At 53.2% G+C, this 20,073-nt stretch overlaps 1 protein-coding gene across 6 annotated transcripts; it reads left to right on the top strand.

Annotated features, from left to right (window-relative positions):
• Positions 1–1,307: 1,307 nt before the first annotated feature.
• On the top strand, positions 1,308–19,562 carry HPCAL4 (hippocalcin like 4). Of its 6 annotated transcripts, none has more exons than XM_058442457.1 (5): positions 1,317–1,659; positions 1,795–1,900; positions 8,332–8,501; positions 8,793–9,008; positions 10,278–14,363. In XM_058442457.1, exons 3-5 carry the CDS (start codon positions 8,340–8,342, stop codon positions 10,473–10,475), a joined length of 576 nt encoding a protein of 191 aa, XP_058298440.1. In that variant the 5' UTR covers positions 1,317–1,659; positions 1,795–1,900; positions 8,332–8,339; the 3' UTR covers positions 10,476–14,363. The 6 variants fall into 6 exon arrangements, with proteins under 6 accessions (XP_032016270.1, XP_058298440.1, XP_058298441.1 ...); XM_032160378.2 differs by lacking the exon at positions 1,795–1,900 and adding an exon at positions 19,423–19,562 and having other exon boundaries at positions 1,318–1,659; positions 10,278–10,481; XM_032160377.2 differs by lacking the exon at positions 1,795–1,900 and adding an exon at positions 19,420–19,562 and having other exon boundaries at positions 1,318–1,659; positions 10,278–10,481.
• The last annotated feature ends 511 nt before the right edge of the window (positions 19,563–20,073 follow it).

Raw genomic sequence — 20,073 nt, 5'->3', positions numbered from 1 at the left:
CTGAGAAGGTATCAGGGAAGTGAAAGAGTTAGAGCTTCAAACACCTGTCTTTCATGAGTCACCAACCCATAGTGCCAAGGACGCGCCTTCTCCTACAGCTGCAGGTTCCTTGGAGCCCTCAGCCCCTGCTAAGGCCGCAGAGAGAAGGCATAGCCCACAGCCGCGAGAATGGTAGAGCAAAACCGTTTCAAGGGACAACGGGACAGGTCCTAAAGAAAAGGGACGTCCATGGGTTCCTCCCCCAGCGAGCCTGGCCCAGGCATTTCTGGGACCAGCTCCAGAAGCCTCGCCCCCACTCGCAGCAGGTCTGACCCCATCCCCCATCGCCCCGCCCAGCCCACCTCTACCTTCGCGGCGCGGACAGAAGCCCCGCCTCTCACCGCTGCTCTTCAGCGTCCGCGCTCCGATTAGGCCAATCCCCAGCCGTCTGCCCCGACTTTCGACAGGTCCTTAGAAGTCCCTGCCCCGCACGTGGCCCAGCCCGGGGATGTCTGCTCCCCTTTTGCCCCCAGTTTGGCTTAAAAGGGTTCCTTTCCGCAGCCTTGTGTCAGGAGTTCTCAGACGCCAGTGCAGTCCAGGCGGACGGGCCGGGCTTTGGGGAGACCCCCAAGTGCGGGGAGGAGGTGTTGCCGGGGCTCTGAAAGCTTCCAGACCCGCTCAGTGTAAACCGCCTCGGGTTTGTGTCAACATCCGAGGCCGGAGACTGGCGGCGGCTGGGGGCCGGCTCCGTCTACGGGACGGGAAGACGGGAGGGTGGGGAATGGAGGATCCATGGGTAGGCATAGGGGTCCTTCTGGGGGAGAACGCGAGAGGCCTCTTGGGGGTCCGTGAGAAAGGAGGAGGGCCCGTCTGGGGAGGGATCGGAATGAAGGGCCAGAGGGGTGGCTGGAGGGAACCCACGACTAGCGCGGGGCTAGGTAGAGGCTGGGGACTTCGCCAGCCATACCGCGCTCTCCGCACGCACCCAGCACCCTCCTCTCTGCCCCACGGCGTGAGGGGAGTGGGTACGTGGGGAGGGGGGACGCAGAGATGTGGACTGCTGACCAGCCACCTCCTCCCTCTCCCACCCAGCTCCTCCGCAGCTCCTCTTTGCCCCCCCTCCAATTTCGGGTGGGATATTGGGGGGGGTCTCATCTTGTGACTCATCCCCTCTTCCGCCCCCACCCATGCTGGGGCCCAGGAAAGGAAGCTTAGAGATTCGGCTGTGGTTCTCCCGTTTCCATAGCAACGGTGAGGTTGTTTTTGAGAATCCACTTTCATCGTCGACCCTTTTCACCCCAGACTTGTAAGCCGGGGGCTGAGCCTCAGGGCAGGGGTGCAGATGGGGGTGCAGCCCTCCCGCTTCCCGGCGACTCCGGGAAGGTCAGCGCGGGCAGGCGGGGTGCGCTCCTGCGGCGGGGCCTCGCTGGCCACCCGGTCCCCACCTGAAATCCCGCCTGCCACTCCGCTCCAGAGGAGCCAATAGCCGTGCAACCTGCCCGGGATGGGGCGGGGCTTATGCAAATAGTGTCGCCTTCTGGAGGCACATAGTGATACAAGAGCTGGAAGGCGGCTCCGGCGCGGACCTCGGAGAGCACAGTTGCCGGCCCGCGAGCTAGCCTCGGTCCCCGCGGCCCGCCGAGGCTCGGAGCCATCCAGCGACCCGGTGAGCGGCCTCAGGTAATGCGAGTGGGACCGGGTCCTCAAGGCAACAAACCCACCGGGCGGAGGCCCTGGCCCCCTCCCCCTCCACTCTCCCTTCCCATCCTCATATCCTGCCCTGATTCACCTCCCTGACCCGTGGTTCCGCCTTAGGCGGCAGCAACTGAAGAGCCCACCCCTGGACAGGAGACCCCCCACCTCAGTCCGGGCCCATGGGTGCACAGAAGGAGGCAGAGCCGCCTACTTATCCCCAGCTCAGGTGAGAACAATCATTGCTCTGGCCCCCAACATACACGCGCGCACACACACATACACACACAGATGCACACACACACATCTGGGGGTGTGGTGGCGCTGGTGCTAGCTGGAGGCGCTGGTCACACTCCCTCCTGTTTGGATATGGGTTGTCTGCCCAGCCCCATGGCAAACTCCCACCTTCACAGATAGCCCCTAGCCACTTCTCATCAGGGAGCCCCTGCCCCCAAAGACAGCCTCCCCCTCCACAGAGCGCTCCCTCCTCGTTGTCCCCAGACACTGTCCCCACTTCCCACCCCTCAAGCTGACAGCGCCCACAGCATACCTGAGGGGGGGACAATCCCCCTTCCCCAGTTTTTCTCCTCACAGACAGTCTCGACAGCCCTCCCCAGTGGCCCCCAGTGCTAGGCAGAGGCCCCATATTTGGCATCTCTCATCCTGGCAGGTGGACAAACCAAGGACACCACCCCCAGCAGACCACCCATACCCTGTCAGTGCTGTTGCTGCCAAGGCCCCTACCTCCATACCTCCTCCCTCCTCCCTCACAGCCAGGCACCAAGTCCTCTCATTCTGCCTGTCAAATGTCTTCCTAATTTGTATGACTATTTGCTCCCTCTCTCCCATCTTCCTGCTGCTCCGTGGGGACCCTGCCAAAGTGCCATGTGGGCTGTATTGCTCCTGGCCCTAAAGTGAACTGTACCTGGAGGGCAGATGAGCTGGGTTCAAATCTTGCACAGCCAAAGTTTGACTTTGGCGAAGTCACCCCCCTCTCTGATCCTTCATGAAAATGGGGAGGGGTATAAGAGAGAGGGTAGACTGGGTGAGATGAACTTGAACAGCCTTCCGGCACTAAGACACTCTGGTTCTATGGCTGATGATGGAAAAACAGGATCCTGAACCAAGAGGACATTAAAGAGAGGAGGCCTGAGGGGGGGCGGGGTTGGTTTAGAACTCACTGAAGACACATTCCTTCTTACCCAGGCCTAGGTACAGGCTACCTCCTCCCACACACTCTCTAGGCCCCTTCTATTAGGAGTGCCTCCTCGACCACTAGCCCATCCTGACATGGACAGCTCCAAACTGTAGGTGGCCAGCAGGGCTTACTCTTTGTTTGTCATCCCCTGCCTCTCATTAAGAAGGAGAGGGAAAAGACCTGGTTGCTGCTGCTATTGCTGCTGCTTGGGGAAGAGCAAAGGGAGGAGAGGAAAGAGAGAAAATCTCCTGACCAGGGAGCTATTGTCACCGTGGCAACCGCCTCAGCACCAGCTCCTCTGAAGCTGGGTGAGGGTGTGGGATTATTGCCTCCTTCAGTCCCTCCCATTCAAAGCCTCAGCCACCTCTCCATTCAAAGCCCACAGCCCTTAGCCCTCTTGAAGGAACCTCTGGGCACACTGGGACAATGGTTTTGTGCATGGGGCAGTCCCAGCTCCTTCATAGCTGGAGGACAGCCCTCAAGAGGTAAGCAGAGGAGCTGCCCATGTTCAGCAGGGCCACAGCTCCAGCAGAGCATGTCCCCAGCTGGGTTCTGGCCTTCACTTTGCTGCTGATGGGCTATAGTTGACCTGGGGTGAACCCTTCCTTTCCCTAGGTCTGGGTTCCATTGTCTCTGAAGTGGGTGTGATAGCAGGAGAACACAGATAAACAAAACAGCCTGACATAGATCCAGGGAGGAAGAAGGGGGTTCTGCTCCTCTTATGTAATCCACCAAGAGACATTCATTGAACATCACTGTGTCCTAGGCATTGCCACTACGTCTCCACAGGGCAGTTCTGTGCAGGCACAGAAGGCAGGGTGGGAACCAGGGTAGGGGAGCTATAAGATAGAAAAACCCCTGCTCTTATGGGTCCCAGACCCAGTGAGGACTAAGCACTCACTGGGAGAAGTGAGTGCATAGGGAAAAGCACTTTTATTTTCCGCATGGGAAAAATAAACTTTTCTCACCCTTCAACCTGCTCAAAAGTGGACTGGGGCATATTGGAGGGGATCAACTCCTTGCCATTGAGCAAAAAGGTCTGGAGGATTTTTTTTTCTGACTCAGGCAGGGGTTTAATGCAAAGACCTGTCTCAAATCAGACTGCATCCTGGAATTCTACAGCACCAGGTGAGGGTCAGAGGGCTCTGAAGCCTACATGCCTGTGGGGGACTGACTCATGCCCAAAGTGCTGAGCCTGGGCTGCTGACTCTCCACTGTCCAGACTGGAAAAGGCTGATCATAAGGAAGCAGGCTTCAACCAGGCCCTGAAGACTGATTATAGTCCAGGAGAGAAGAAAGGATATTAGGCGAGAGGAAAATAGCTTAGCAAAGAGGTGAGGCGTGTCTGGCTGTGAGAAGGCTGGCTTGAGAGGAGTATGCGGTGGTGAGGTGAGCAATGAGAGCTGAGGCGACACAGGTGGGCACTTTGAGACCAGATTCTAGAGGATTCTGGAGTTTCAGGGGGCCCATGGGCATGACTACTTCTAGCCTATATTGTACCTTTCGGGGGGAAAAAGCCATTTCCTCCTAACAGAGGAATCAAAATAAAGGCACTTCCTGCCAGGCAGGGAAGCCCCATGGGCATGAGCATAGCTTGATTTCAGCCCCCTCGGCTGTGTCCCTGGCTATGGACATAATGAAGGTACCAAGAGCATTTCAAAATAAGAGACAACAGGACCTAGGGCAAAGGGAAGGGAAAAAATGAAGGTAACTAAGATTGTGTTCCTCACACCCCCGGGATGAGGGAGAGAAGGAAGGGGCAACAGAGACAGTCTGACCATCTCTGGTTGGGAGCGAGTCTGGCTGTAGACTTGCTGGCTCAGAGGTGCCGGTGGACACCCCTAGGGGTGACTATCTCCTAGGTGTCAGAGACTGTGGCCCCAGATGTTTCCACTGCGGCCCAAAGGGAGATCAGAGCTCTGATTTTCCCAGAGGGCAGATGTGGGTGGAGAAGGTCTGTGCTGAACAAGAGTAGCCATGATTTGGAGACGGTGGCCCAGGCAGGTAGCACGGATTCAGCCTGAGTGCTCATCTGGGTCCTCCCACTGACCTGCTGTGTAACCCTGAGCCAGTTTTCTCCTATCTCTCAATTTCCATTTTCACTGAAATAAGGGGATGATCTTAAAGGGCACTGCCAGTTTTGACCTTCTTTTCTTAATTTTTTATTTACTTATTTTTTTTTTTTTGAGACAGGGTCTTGCTCTGCTGCCCAGGCTCGAGTGCAGTGGCTCAATCACGGCTCACTGCAGCCTCAACCTCCTGGGCTCAAGTGATCCTCCCACCTCAGCCTCTGAGCAGCTGGGACTACAGGCACATGCCACCATGTCTGGCTAATTTTTAAATTTTATGTAGAAACAGGGTTTCATTATCTTGCCCAGGCTCAGCTTTGACCTTCTGATGGTCTAGAGGGCATGAGGAGAAATAAGGGAGGAGGCATAGTCTGGGTCTGAGACCCAATAAGAGCAGGGAAAAGGAAGGACCCTAGGAGACAGAGAATTGTGGAGAAGGCAGCACAGAGCAGGGAGGAGAAAAGGGGTATAAGGTGAGAGCCACACAGACACTGTGACACACACAGAGAGACGTGTGCACTCTGACAGATTTGCAGCCTCAGACATTGACATGCTCCCACACACAGACCCAGCCCCTCATGCTGACTCTCAGGCACATCCTACGGAAGACAGCAGGAGAGGCTCTGCCTCCCCCCATCAGACACCTCTGCCTGACTTCTCCAGCTTCCTTGACTGTACCCTGAGCCTTGAGAGTCCTTTGGATTTAGGAGAAGGGTGAGGGCTGCCTCCTTTTGCCTATGGGTGTTCCAGAGGCATCCTTGCTCTGGCCTCATTGTAGCCATTTCCCACCCAGCCTCAGGTTCCTGAAGATGGCATGGTCCCCCTCCCTGGCTTTTCCTGAGGGCACACAGTTCCTCATCCTCTGGGAGTGGGGAAGGATGTTGCTACCTACACTGCTCCTTGGTCTTCCTTATGGCCCAGTGGAGGAATCTGAGGCCCAGAGAGGATCTGTAACTAGCTTGAGGTCAGCCCAGCAAAGGGGAGTGGGAAGGAATGCACCAACCTCAGATTTGCTGTTTGGTGTTTTCCCAGCTATAAGAATTAGAAGCCCACTGGCAGACATCGGGCTATGGGAGTGGAATTCCTTCTGCCAGCCCAAGGGCTTCCTTTTCCAGAGTATCTTGAGGACAGGCTACCCTGGGGTGGGAGCCTGACCCTCTTCCAAAGAGACTTTAGGCAGGTCAGAGGCACCTCCCAAGCCATGTGCCAGGAAACCCAGACTCTGCATGGACATTCCTCCCAGGGAGGTCAGAGAGGAGGGTCCACTCTGCCTTCAAGGCCTGGCCACACTTCCTGAGGAGGGCCTGTACCTCTTCAAACACTTCCCCTGGCACAGCCCACTTACGGGCTCACATTCCCACTGGGGAATAACTCTTGATCCTTCCCAAACCTGCTTCTCAGCAACAACACTTCTATCCACTCGGGCTCAAATCTGAGCCTCTGCCTCAACTCCTCTGTCCCTCTTACTCCCACATCCAATCAATTGCAAAGTCCTGCCAGTGCCCTTCTTAACGTCCCAGCCCATCCACATCTCTCCACAGCCCTCACTCTGGCAGCATTGTCTCTCACTTGAACTGTGTAGCAGGCCCCTCCCTGCTCTACCTACCTGCCCCCTCCAAAGGTCATCTTGCATGCTGTGGCCAAAGGAAAACTTCTTTTTTTTCTTTTTTGAGACAGGGCCTTTCTTTATCCCCCAGGCTGTAGTACAGTGGTGCCATCTCAGCTCACTGCAAGCCCTGCCTCCCAGGCTCAAGTGATCCTCCCATCTCAGCCTCCCTTGTAGCTGGGACTACAGGCATGCACCACCACACTCAGTGAATTTTTTTTTTTTTTTTGAGATGGAGTCTTGCTCTGTCGCCCAGGCTGGAGTGCAGTGGCGCGATCTCGGCTCACTGCAAGCTCCGCCTCTGGGGTTGACGCCATTCTCCTGCCTCAGCCTCCCAAGTAGCTGGGACTACTGGTGCCCGCCACCACGCCCGGCTAATTTTTTGTATTTTTAGTACAGACGGGGTTTTACTGTGTTAGCCAGGACGGTCTTGATCTCCTGACCTCATGATCCTCCCGCCTCAGCCTCCCAAAGTTCTTGGATTATAGGCACAAGCCACTGCGCCCGGCCAATTTTTTTTTTTTTTTTGAGGTGGAGTCTCGCTCTGTCACCCAGGTTGGAGTGCAGTGGCGCGATCTTGGCTCACTGCATGCTCTGCCTCCCGGGTTCATGCCATTCTCCTGCCTCAGCCTCCCAAGTAGCTGGGACAACAGGCGCCCGCCACCACGCCCAGCTAATTTTTTCGTATTTTTAGTAGAGACAGGGTTTCACCATGTTAGCCAGGATGGTCTCGATCTCCTGACTTCATGATCCACCCGCCTAGGCCTTCCAAAGTGCTGGGATTACAGGCGTGAGCCACCGCGCCCGGCCAAATTTTTTAATTTTTTGTAGAGACTAGGTCTCACTGTATTGCCTAGGCTGGTCTCAAACTCCTGGCCTCAAGCTGTCCTCTCATCTCGGCCTCCCAAAGTACTGGGATTACAGGCATGAACTACAGTGCCCGGCCTGGAAAAATTCTAAAACACATACCTTTTCTTGGGTCCCCAGTGACTCGTTCAAGACTGGGTATATCATAAGCATTCTGTAAATATTGTGGAATGAATGCAATCTTCCCAGCCCTTGTTTTAAAAAATCTCAGGAGCGTCTGTTCCCTCCAAATTTCTTGGCATGGGTTGGAGGCCCTTTGTAACCAACCATCTGCCTCTTTGACCCAGTTACAAGTTATTGAAGGTTGGCTCATGTCTGCTTCATCTCCATCACTGGCACAGGGCCTAGCACACAGTCAGTCTCAATAAATGCTCAGGGAATGAATGGATTAATGAGAAGCCAAATGTCAGTAGAGGATTTCTATTTGCACAGAGGAAAGAGGGAGAGAAGCTCCCTTCTGGGGTGGCCCAAGAAAGCCTTGAGGAAGAAATTGGGAGACCGTGCCAGGGGGACACACAAGGAACCTACCTTGGGTCCCTTCTCAGGACAGAAGCCTGCCAAGGAAGGTGGGGGCTGACTTCAGAAAGCCCTAAATGGCAAGGAGAGGAGTCAAGGCCTTAGTCTGTGGGCATGGGAGCCATGGAAGGTGTGAGCAGGAGGGGAGAGGACGAAGACTGTGGAGTGCTGCACGGTCAGTGAGGAGGAGAGCTGAGACCTGGAAGGCGGGAGACCCCCGGGGCCAGGAGAAGAAACCTACCTGAATGCAGGTGTTGTGAGGGGAGAGGAGGCCCCATTATGGGGGAGTGTCATGAGGGGAAGGAACCTGCAACCCCACCCTGTGTGTGGCAGGGGAGGCGGCAGCTGTGGCTGCGGCAGGGCCTTTCCCTGGACCCAGTCGGAGGAAGCCCTCTGTCCCACAGGCCCCGCCATGGGGAAGACCAACAGCAAGCTGGCCCCCGAGGTGCTGGAGGACCTTGTTCAGAACACTGAGTTCAGCGAGCAGGAGCTGAAGCAGTGGTACAAGGGCTTCCTGAAGGACTGCCCCAGCGGCATCCTCAACCTGGAGGAGTTCCAGCAGCTCTACATTAAGGTGGGCGGCCGGCACCTGGGGTCGGGGAGGCAAGTACCCGGGTTGGGGGAGGCGAGGCACCGGGGGTGAGGGAGGCAGGGCACCCTGGGATGAGCGGAGGCGAGGCACCCAGGGTGGGAGGGGGGCGAGGCGCCCAGGGTGGGGGGTGAGGTGAGGCACCTGGGTTGGAGGAGGCGAGGCACCCGGGGTGGGAGGGGAGGCGAGGCACCCGGGGTGCAGGGGAGGTTCCCTGAGATGGGGGCGGGCTGGGCGGGGCTGTCGCTGCGCCCCAACCCGCCGCACCCCCCTCAGTTCTTCCCCTACGGCGACGCCTCCAAGTTCGCGCAGCACGCTTTCCGCACCTTCGACAAGAACGGCGACGGCACCATCGACTTCCGGGAGTTCATCTGCGCCCTGTCGGTCACCTCCCGCGGCAGCTTCGAGCAGAAGCTCAACTGGGCTTTTGAGATGTACGACCTGGACGGCGACGGGCGCATCACGCGCCTGGAGATGCTGGAGATCATCGAGGTGCGGGGCCGCGCTGGCGCTGCTGTTCGCGAGGCCAGCGCTTCGCCGCCCCCGCCCCTGCCTCCGCGCTGCTCTCGGGCTTCGGGGCCTCCCCGCTGCTCCCCAGCCTGCGATCCCGCCTCCTACCACCCCGCTACAGGCCCGGGCTAAATGCTTTACCCGACACTCGACGGGGGGTGGTGGTTACTGTCCCAAACCCCATTTAGCAGAGGAGGAAACGGCCGCCGGTGGCGGTTCCTGATTCCAATCCGGGGAGTCTGACCTCATAGCTGATGTTTTCAACTCATTCTGTCAACAGGCAGGGATTGAGCGCCTGCCAGTTCCTGCTTTCATGGGGCATTCCTTCTAGTGAGAAATTTTTTAAAAAATAAATGAACGAAGACATGCGGGGTCAGGCCGTAGGTGCTATGAGGAAGATACACTAAGCAAAGTGCGGGAAGAGCGCGTGATGGAGAAGTGAGTTTATGTAAGGTGGAAAGTTAGCAGCAGCCTGAATGGGGTGAGGCCTTTACTGCTAGATGCCTGGGGGAGAGCGTTCCGTGCTGAGGGGCAATTAAGGCAGGTCAGCCTTTCTCTGCAGAGTTCAAGGAGGGGCCACGAGGCCCGGTGGTGGGAGAGCCATGAGAGGGAGAGAGTGATAGGAAGGTGGTCATACGGGGAGCCAGGAGCCCCATCAGTAAGGTCTCCTAGTTAGGAAACTTCCACGGAGTTGGGCTTCTGGCATGTTTCATCCACATAGATATTATTTAGTCTAACTAAAAAATGAGTTGCGGGCTAGGCGCGGTGGCTCACGCCTGTAATCCTAGCACTTTGGGAGGCTGAAGCTGGTGGATTACCTGAGGTAATGAGTTCGAGACCAACCCAGTCAACATGGTGAAACCTCGTCTCTACTAAAAATACAAAAATTAGCAGGATGTGTTGGTGCATGCCTGTAATCCCAGCTACTTGGGAGGCTGAGGCAGGAAAATCACTTGAACCCGGGAGGCAGAGGTTGCAGTGAGCCGAGATCTCGCCATTGCACTCCAGCCTGGGCAACAAGATCGAAACTCTGTCTCAAAAAAAAAAAAAAAAAAAAAAAGTTGCTCATTAAATATCCAGTCTTAATGACCACATATACCTTCCAGTATCCTCACCAACCCCCAATGTTCTCCCTGCCAGATCCCTTTCCTTCACCCGCTGCTTCTCGGGGCCCCTTGTGGGTGTTCACACCTCCCTCCTTCTCAGGGCCCCTTGTGGGTGTTCACACCTCCCTCCTCCTTCCCTCACCAGGCAATCTACAAGATGGTGGGCACCGTGATCATGATGCGCATGAACCAGGACGGGCTCACGCCCCAGCAGCGTGTGGACAAGATCTTCAAGAAGATGGACCAGGATAAGGACGACCAGATTACATTGGAGGAGTTCAAAGAGGCAGCCAAGAGTGACCCATCCATTGTGTTGCTGCTGCAGTGTGACATGCAGAAGTAGAAGCTGGTGAGGGGCAGGGTCCCTGGCCAGAAGGGGCATGGCCACCTCCCAACCTGATGACCTCTCTAGCTGGCCTCCCAGGAGGAGGGACGCTCCAGTCCCCCTCTCTGGCCCACCCAGTCCTCTGCCCAAGCCCTTCCTCCCCTCCATCAAGATCTTTGAGGGACCACCTCACCCTGCAAAAGAGACAGGTCCTCCAGTATCCTGTCTTCTAGCCCCACCTCCCACTTGGCACAGAACCAATGTCCATTGGGCATAGATGAGTTGGCTTTTGCCCCAGGAGGTGAGGTTGAGGAGTTGGGGGCCTGGGGTTCTGGTTCTAAATTCTCTTGATCCTGGGATTATGCTTTATAGGATGTGGTCCCACAGGCCTGTCACAGGGCCAAATTGGGTCTGTCCATCCCTGAGGCTCCAGATCCCATAAAGGTGGTCTCTTCCCCGTCCCTTCTACTCTACCTGGCCCTTCCAGCCCCAGCCTTTGGAGCGTTCATTCAGTCCTTTCTTCAGCTAATGATTATTGAGCACCTGTTCGGTGCTAAGGATATAGTCATTTACAAGACACATCTTGTGCCCTCTGGAAGCTCATAGGGTTGTGAGGTAAACTTCCAGCCGTCAGGGTCTCAGTTAAGCAGAGGGTGCTGGAAGGCTGGTTAGTCTGGGAGGAGCTATTTCATCTTCCAGCTCAGCTCCACACAAAGCTGCAGAAGGACGAAATGAACAGCATTTGGAAGTTTAAGAGCCACGTGAGTGAAAGTTTTAAGAAAAATGAAATTTATGTAATACTTATTTTTTTAGTACCCTTTAAAGGAGCTACAGTCATTTTATTATTTCAAGAGGTTAAAATATACTCTATATTACTTGGTTTCTTATAAAATGATTAAATGAATAGAGAAAATATTAATTTTCAAGGGGAAAAAACCTGAGAAAAAAGGGAGAAAAGACCATGAAATTTACCAGATAACACTTTTTAAGACTAAGTCCTGAGCTGCCACTCTCAGCAGTTTTTGCTGCTTCAGCTCTTCCTTTTTATTACCTTTTTCAATTCAATAAGCAACTTTCTGTTACATACTTACTCGGATTGGGTGCTGACTTCAGAGACAGGAAAAAACGTTTGTAAAGAGCGAGACAAGTGTATATTCCGTATCTTGGTAGTTCGTTTCTGGATTTGGTTTAGTTTCAGAACTGGACTTGTTCCTTCACTGCCACAGAATCAGAAAGAGCTAGAAGAAAAGGCTCATCTGGCCACTGTTTAGGCACCCAGACATAATTTATGGACCAAATGCCTAAAAATGTGCCAGGTATGCTCTGTTCGAAAGGCTTTTTCTAACCCCAAATCTTAGATCTGCCAGGTAGTTCATCATCTTCCAAGTGTACTGGTTCTGCTTTCCAATGCCTGCTTTCCAATTTTGGATCCATGAGCTATATAGCTGCATGCTTTGACTGCCAGAAAAATTAATCTTGCTTCTTCATCAGGTCTTTCACTTGACTTTCTCCTGTACTTGTGATCAGAAATTAGCTTTGACGTGCAGTGACAGTTGACTTCCTCTTGAACTGCCGGTGAAAACAGTCTAGTACACAGGTGCTGTCAGCCCAGGGTGGGAGTAGGAAATGATTGTTGAGCCCGGGGCAGGGGAATTGCATCTGCAGGAAAGAGATGCAGCATGCTTCTCACTCCTGAGTGCCCACCTGTCCTGCTTCTCTGCAGGTGAAAACTCTGGGGGATGCTGATCAATACAGCTTGGTCCCAAGCTCTACTGGGCCCTTGGAGGTAGCAAGGCCACTGGGTTGCCACCTTACTGCTATCCTCTTGCTCATGACCAGCCATATGGTGAGGCTGGGGAGTTCACATCCTCAGGCAGGAACTAGCAGTTGTTTATCCAGCAATGCCTCAGGGATGTTGCATTGCTCCCAGAAGCTGGCTATTAGGTGTGTCTTTTGCGGTCAGTCAGCATCAGAGACGCACAGATGCTCACCAGCCTGGCTTAGCTGGGACCTAAATCTTCTGGTGAAGAGCTTTTCACTAAGTGAGGTTCCTTCCCTGCAAACGTTGAATCTAGCCTAATTCGCAACCACACAGAATTTCATGGCTTTCAAAGGCTTGCCATGTGCCCCATCTCATTCTATACTCACAGCCCATGGAGGTGAGGATTTTCATTTCTTTTCTCTAGACTTGGAAGCTGAGATTCAGAGAGGAAGCGTCCCTTGTGCAAGATCACATAGTCAGGAGGTGACACAGTGCTAAGACTTGAACCCAAGGCTCTAAGAGGATTTCTTCTTGTCAGAGTCTCTTCCCTGTCCATTTCTGTGACTGAGCTGTGCAGAGGTTGACAGCAGTGCAAGCTACATTGATCTTCACCCTTTATAGGCTTCCTGCTAAAAAGTTTCTGAGATTGTGGTCTTCCAAAAAAAACAGGAGCTTGGTTGAAGTCCCTACATTTTCAAGCACTCTGTGTTCTGCCTCTGGCAGCTGTGCTAACAGCTCAGTGCTGTCCTGGGAGGCCTCTGACTCAGAATCCTCGAAGCATCCTGCATTGTCTTTGCCCATCATCATCTTCACTAAGAGAATTGTTTTTGTTTTTTCCAAGCTTGTGGGCAAGTCCTACCCATGAAGGTATATTTGATTACTCCAGGCTTCTGGACACACATACCCATGGGTGATTTTTGCTGGTCAGGCCCAATATTCTCAGACAGCCCAGCAGTGTGAACACACAATGCCAGGCCAGGAACTGGGACCACCATCTCGCTGATGGAAGGAGCCACAGGTGGGCCAGGACTTGCTCCCACATACTCCTGGGTGTCCCGGGGACTGTGTGCTCAGGAGCACTGTGGTAGAGCACGGGCCCTGCCTTGAGAAGAGACACAGGTCTCCTGTCCCTGCAGCAGCTGAGAGATACTTGCCACAAAGCACAAGGCTAGCAGGGATTTATGTATGACTTGCACAGACGCAAAAATATACAGACAATCAAAACATTGATATATCCAAACTCTCCTTTGAAATTCCAATCTTCTTGCAACAACTCTGTGAATTGCAAGGCCCCAGAATCTGCCTTCTCACATACTCCACCCTCATTCAGCCTTTTGGGCTAATCGATGAGCATCTTATTTCTTATCTCTAAAAATTGCCAGCAAAGGCTACTTCAGATGGCCACTTTAGTCCTTTCAGCTGTAGTCAGGATTATTTAACTTACCTTTATATCAAAAGTTCAGAAAAAGTTAGTTCATAAGTAAAGGCACTAAATCCTTTCCTGACAATGACAGAGTCTCTAGAAGTAGAAATTTGCCTTGCTGCAGAGAGAGAAGGAATGGCCTGGGATGGGGGAAAGAAAAGAAAGAGAAGAAGAGAAGAAGCTGGGGTCTCTAGGCAGGGTAGTAAGCTGACACTGTAAATATTTTTTACACAAAAATGTATTGAAGCAACAAATATTTCCTGAAGATCCACCCTGGGTGAGGCTTTGAGCTGACTTTAGAGATCACTGTAGGGTCAAGAATTTCTTACATGTTTTATTCATCATTCTTGAAAAAAGAAATAATTCAAACCTTGGAATTAAAAAGTCTCGGAAAATATGGGATTTTCTTTCTGGAATTTTTGAGGTTTTCTTTTCACCTTTGTCAGAGTGTGGGGGCAGGATTGGGCCTGCCAGGGTGTATAGCCCTTCCTGCTTGGTGGAGGCCAGTCAGGCCCAGGGCCTTCTAAGCAGCAGTAGAGAGGAGGCTTGGGGAAAGGGGGGTCTGGGTGGCAGGGGAAGGAGGCCAGTTCCAGTGTGGCCCCCTATCCCCTCCAGATGTGCTGCTTCTGGCTGTGCACTCAGTGACTGCCCTCACTACTCAACCCTGTGCTGTGTGGTGTGTTTCTTTCCCCACTGACAGTGAATAAAAGGTGCAACTGTGCTGAGGGCTCCTGCTCTTCCCTAAGCTGGGACAAGATTGGGGTGGGGAGAAAGAGTCAGAAGAGGCCTGGAGAGGCTCACTCAGTGAAGGGCCAAGGTCCTTGTTCTAGCAAGGACTCTGGGGACATGGCGTGAGACTCACTTGAGCTAGTTCAAAGAAATGGGGGAGCAGATTATAAGGGACTCTGAAGATGGAAAATCAAGAATGGCTGAACCTCAGGCCGGGTGTGGTGGCTCACACCTGTAATCCCAGTACTTTGGGAGGCCAAGGCAGGCAGATCTCAAGGTCGAGATCGAGACCATCCTGGCCAACATACTAAAAATACAAAAATTAGCTGGGCGTGGTGGCGCTCGCCTGTAGTCCCAGCTACTCGGGAGGCTGAGGCAGGAGAATCGCTTGAACCCAGGAGATGGAGGTTGCAATGAGCAGCGGAGGTTGCAGTGAGCCGAGATCGTGCCACTGCACTCCAGCCTGGTGACAGAGTGAGACTCCATCTCAAACAAACAAACAAAAAAAACCAAAAAAACAAAAAAAACAGGCTGAACCTCAAGAGAACTGGAACTGGCAACTGGGCCTCTTCCTCACCATCTCTGGGTCTTGCAGGCTGTCGTCCCCTGGGCAGTATTTGCCTCCATGCTCTTTTCCTGGGCTTCTCTTCAGAGTTCTTTGGTTTTGTTGCACACAGTGGCTGAATCTCCAACTCGGTATCAAGACTCACCGGTGACTGACAACTCCCTTCTGTGCCTCTTAGTTCCAATTCACAAGCAAAGGGATCTGATTGGTTTGGCTTAGCTTTTGGCGGGATCCCTTAGGTCAGGTGTCCTCCCTTGGTCCAACCAACTGTAGCCAGACTGGACACTGATATGTGGGACCCGTGAGCAATTCCCTCAGAAGGAAGCTAATGGCAGCAGACATTGGGACTTAGTCTCCCCCTCTGCCCAGTGAAAGGCCTCATAAGAGCCCAAATGAGAGGACAGTGGCCAGCGGAAAGAAAGGCCAGGAGCCAGGGTTACAATTAGTCCATATGGCGCCCTTTGTATGACTTAGGAAAAGGCACCCCTCTGAGTGGAAGCAGCCCCATAAGTATGCAGCTGGGCAGTGGATAGCGCCTTTGGGCTAATTAGGAAAATATCTCCCTTCCTCCAGGTGAATACAGCCCTGTCATATTAGGGTGCACAGCTTTGCAAGAGGAGCACAGGCTGCATTTCAGCTCCTGCCTCTCCTGCTGGTCACGGGTCATTGACCTGAAATATGGTCGAGGGTTGGGGTGGGAGTTGGTGGTGAAGTGTTCCTCTCAGAATGTCCCCTGACAGCCCAAGAAGCACTGTTCCTTGCAGAGAGTTGGGGGCAGTGGTGGCTGGAGCTGCCTGCCTTCTCCTGAAATGCTCAATTGCTTCTATAAGGGTTGCCTCAAGGACGCTTGGAGGAGGCCAGCTCCCTTGGCAGGAAGCAATTAGGACAGAGGAAGGAGGCTGACCTGGCCTCGGGGCAACCATGAACCTAACTAAGGAGGTGACTCAGAAGCCTGAGAACTTGGGGCTGCTATTCCCAGCTGAGGCCACGCTGGGGATGGGAAGTCCTGTCCCCTGTCTACTTTGGGCACACAGGTCCTGGGTTGCCTTCTCCCAAAAACTACCCACTCAGGCCCTCATAATCTATAACCCAGCCAAATTAGTCCACCTTCTACTTTCAGCCTTGCCCTCTGCCCCATCTAGCTGCCACTAAGAAGCCACAGTGATCTTCCTAAAGTACAAATCTAACCATGTCAGCTCTTCAAAGGCTCCCCTTGGCCCTCTGTATGATTTGCTCCTTCAATATCCCTCCAGGTCCTGCATGATCTGGCACCAGCCAACCTCAGAAGGTTTCTTCTTCCTCTCACTTTTCATCCTGCACCCTGCACTAAGCCATCCTGAATGGCCCCCATTTCCTAAGGGGTCTCTTATGCTTTTGTGTTGTGCACAAGCCATTGCTCCTCCCTGGGTCACCCATTCCCCTGTCTCAATTATCTCCTCCTCTATGAAGCCCTCCCAACTCTCCAATTGGCCCTTCACATGTACATAGTCCCTCACAGTCAACAAACACTTCCCATGTGTTCTGCTGTTGGCTGAGCCAAGCGCACATTTAAGTCTCCTTTTTTTATTTTTGTTTTTCTTTTTTTTTTGAGACGGAGGTTCACTCTTGTTGCCCAGGCTGGAGTGCAATGGCATGATCTCGGCTCACCACAACCTCCGCCTCCCGGGTTCAAGCGATTCTCCTGTCTCAGCCTCCCAAGTAGCTGGGATTACAGGCATGCGCCACCATGCCTGGCTAATTTTGTATTTTTAGTAGCGATGGGGTTTTTCCATGTTGGTCAGGCTGGTTGCGAACTGCTGACCTGAGGTGATGCACCCGCCTCGGTCTCCCAAAGTGCTGGGATTACAGGCATGAGCCGCCGTGCCCGGCCATGCCATTTTTTTTTTTTTTTTAAGACAAGGAAGCAAAGGCCCAGAAAATGGTAAAGCTGGGACTTGATCTCAGGTCTCCTAACATCAAGGCCACTGCTTGTTGTGCCTTCTCAGTCACGGGAGTGAATCCAAGTGAGAATGTGAAAAGAGATTTAAAAAAAACCGGCCGGGCGCGGTGGCTCATGCCTGTAATCCCAGCACTTTGGGAGGCTGAGGCAGGTGGATCATGAAGTCAGGAGATCGAGACCATCTTGGCTAACACGGTGAAACCCCATCTCTACTAAAAATACAAAAAAATTAGCTGGGCGTGGTGGCGGGCGCCTGTAGTCCCAGCTACTCGGGAGGCTGAGGCAGGAGAATGGCGTGAACCCGGGAGGCAGAGCTTGCAGTGAGCCGAGATCATGCCACTGCACTCCAGCCTAGGTGACAGTGAGAGACTCCGTCTCAACAAAAAACAAAAACAAAAACAAAAAACCCATGAGCTCTGAGCTTCAGAGGAGGAAGCGTCTTACCTGATTGGGGAGAGGTGAGGAATAGGTAAAGAGCAAAGGGCAGCCATGGCTTCATGGAGGAGGTGGCATCTGCCCTGGGTCTTACTAAACATTAGCCAACAGGGCCAGGCATGCTGGAGCAGGGCTCTCCAAGGGAGCAGCCAGGTGTGGGGCTCCTGGAGTCATGCCCTACGGGGTCTGTTCCCAGCTTATTCGTCTGAAGAAGTGCTGGACCTGGAGTCCAAGTCCTGGCTGGAGTCCAAAAACCCTGAGCCAGGGAAGCCCTGCACCCAGCCAGCTATTAGCGAGTGACAGGCAAGCCAGGGAGCATGGCCAGAAGCCTGGAAGGGTGGAAAGAACAGTTGAGGATCAAGTTCTCTAATCCTTCCAAAGAAGGATCTGGAGAAAGTTCCTTTTTTTTTTTTTAAGACAGAGTCTCACTCTGTCACCCAGGCTGGCACACAGTGGCATGATGTCAGCTCACTGCAACCTCTGCCTCCTGGATTCAAGTGATTCTCCTGCCTCAGCCTCCTGAGTAGCTGGGATTACAAGCGCACCCCACCACACCCAGTTTTAATTTTTGTATTTTTAGTAGAGATGGGGTTTCACCATGTTGGTCAGGGTGGTCTTGAACTCCTGACCTCGTGATCCACCCACCTCAGCCTCCCAAAGTGCTGGGATTACAGGCATGAGCCACCGCGCCCGGCCCGAGGAAAGTTCTCAAAGGGACTGAACCAGGAGTCTGGGCAGGATTCCTTGATGGCAAGGAACAGTGCCTACTCACGGCAGGGTGAGTAAAGGGGAGTGGATTAGTTGGGACTTTTGGTTGCAAGTGAACAAAATCCAACTCACACAAGCTTAAGCAAAAAGGGAAGCTTATTGGCTCATGTAATTGGGAAGTTCAGGCATGGCTGGGTCCAAAAACTGAGTTGCATCCTCTCTCCCTCCCTCCTTCTGCTTCGCTCTCTGTGGCACCATTGTTCTTCCAGATGTGCTTCTTCCATATTCTTTCACCTGCCAAATGGGTTCCCAGCTCACATTGCCCTAAATTAACAACCTCAGAGAAAAAGAGCCAAATCTCCCAGCAGCCCTAAATAAGAGTGAAGAGTGTCTCAGCTGGGGTGTCATGCTCATCCCTGTGTCCAGGGACACAGGGCTCTGCCATTGGTCAGGTCTCAGTTACATGCCTACTTCTTGACCAGAGAACCAGTGAGGCAGGGCTTTTTATTAGAAAGAGAGGCGGGGAAACGTGGTTTACTCAAGCAAAACCACTAGCCACCAAATTTCCTTTGGGGGGCATTTGTTGAAACAATGTGGAGAATCTCATGAAAGTGTAGAGATGGGCACCAGAGCCAGGCCTTAGCTAGAACTTGGGAAGCTGTCAGGACCAGAGGCGGCTCCATCTCAGGGCAGCATGGTTTCTCTCATATGCTGCTCTCTGCATATCCTTTCCCATCTTGATCTGCTGCTCAGCTCATTCTGCTCAGAGAGTTTCCACCTGCGCTGAGCATAACATTGCATGTAACTGCCTCACCCAGGTCTCTTGGGAGCCAATTGTATTTCATAGCATCCTCAGCTTCTATTCCAATGGTTGAATGCACAGCCCGTTTCCCAATTCCAAATTCCTGAGAAAGAGAAATCTGCTTGGCCCAGGCCATCTTTTCAAGCCAATCACACATATTAAAGGCCACTGGACAGCATGGGGGTGGCTCACTTTTGTGTGAAGTGCTCACCTCCATCCAAGTAACCACTCTATACATTCTTTCTGAGTGGCTTCATTGTTCTCCTCCCTGAGGCACCTGAGAATAATTGACCTCATTCCTAGAGTTTCAATTATTTATTGCAGTGTAACGAGCTGCTCCAAAACTTGGTGCCTGAAACAACAATTTATTATTTTTGATGATTCTGTGAGTTGGCTGGGCTCAGCTGGAAGGTTTTACTGCTTCATGTTGTGTTGGCTGGCGTCACCCACATAGCTGCACTCCACTGGGAGCTGAGCTGGGGCTGGGACAGCCAGGATGGCCTCATTCACATGTCGGCCAATTGTGCCTATAGTCACCTAGGCTGTCGCTAGCTTCTTATCCTCCAGGTCCTCTCTGTCTCACTATGTGGCCTTTCCAGCAGGATAGTCCAGACTTCTTCACATAGTAGCCGGCTCCCAAGACGGCAAAAATGGAATCTGCAAGGCCTCTTAAGACGTAAGCTTGGAAACCACACAGCACCACTTCTACTCCGTTCAATTGGTCAAAGCAAGTCACAGGGCCAGCTCAGACTGGACTCCACCTCTGAACAGGAGGAGTGTCAAAGTCCCATTGCCAAAGGACAGGCAGGATGGAAGAGGTTTTTGGGCCATCTCTGGAAACAATCTTCTAAGCCTAGAAGTAAGTCTAAACACACTTCCCCAATCCTAACATTTTATTATGATTTTTCCCTTCCTCCCACACGAGGGTTGGTTTGTTCCTTCCAGGACCTGGTGGAGGCTGAGGGGATCACTCCATTCTGTAGCCCCCTGACCTCCCCAGTCAGAGGCCCTCCTAGCTAAGCCAGTGTTTTCTCCTGCTTCTCCCACCCACCCATGCACACCTCTGAGAGTCTGCTTCGTGGCCTGTGCCTTGGGATGGGTGACATTTGTGTCTGCACCCTGAGACTAGTACAGAGCTCTGCATCAAGAGGGACAACACCCTGGAATTCCAGGATGGTAGTTCCGAGGACCCTCTTCTGCCCTCCCTCTATCCAGCCCCTTCATGGCCTATAACGAATCTCCCCAAGCTGGGC

This window comes from Hylobates moloch, unplaced genomic scaffold (genome assembly GCF_009828535.3).
Source record: "Hylobates moloch isolate HMO894 unplaced genomic scaffold, HMol_V3 SCAFFOLD_8, whole genome shotgun sequence".
NCBI lineage: Eukaryota > Metazoa > Chordata > Mammalia > Primates > Hylobatidae > Hylobates > Hylobates moloch.
This window is presented reverse-complemented; position numbering and strand designations above follow the sequence as displayed.

Excerpts from the sequence above, each read along its gene's own strand:
- HPCAL4 (XM_032160378.2), top strand. The coding sequence starts at position 8,340 with ATGGGGAAGACCAACAGCAAGCTGGCCCCCGAGGTGCTGGAGGACCTT. Across the intron at positions 8,502-8,792 it reads TCCAGCAGCTCTACATTAAG|TTCTTCCCCTACGGCGACGC; the intron begins GTGGGCGGCCGG and ends CACCCCCCTCAG. Across the intron at positions 9,009-10,277 it reads AGATGCTGGAGATCATCGAG|GCAATCTACAAGATGGTGGG; the intron begins GTGCGGGGCCGC and ends TTCCCTCACCAG.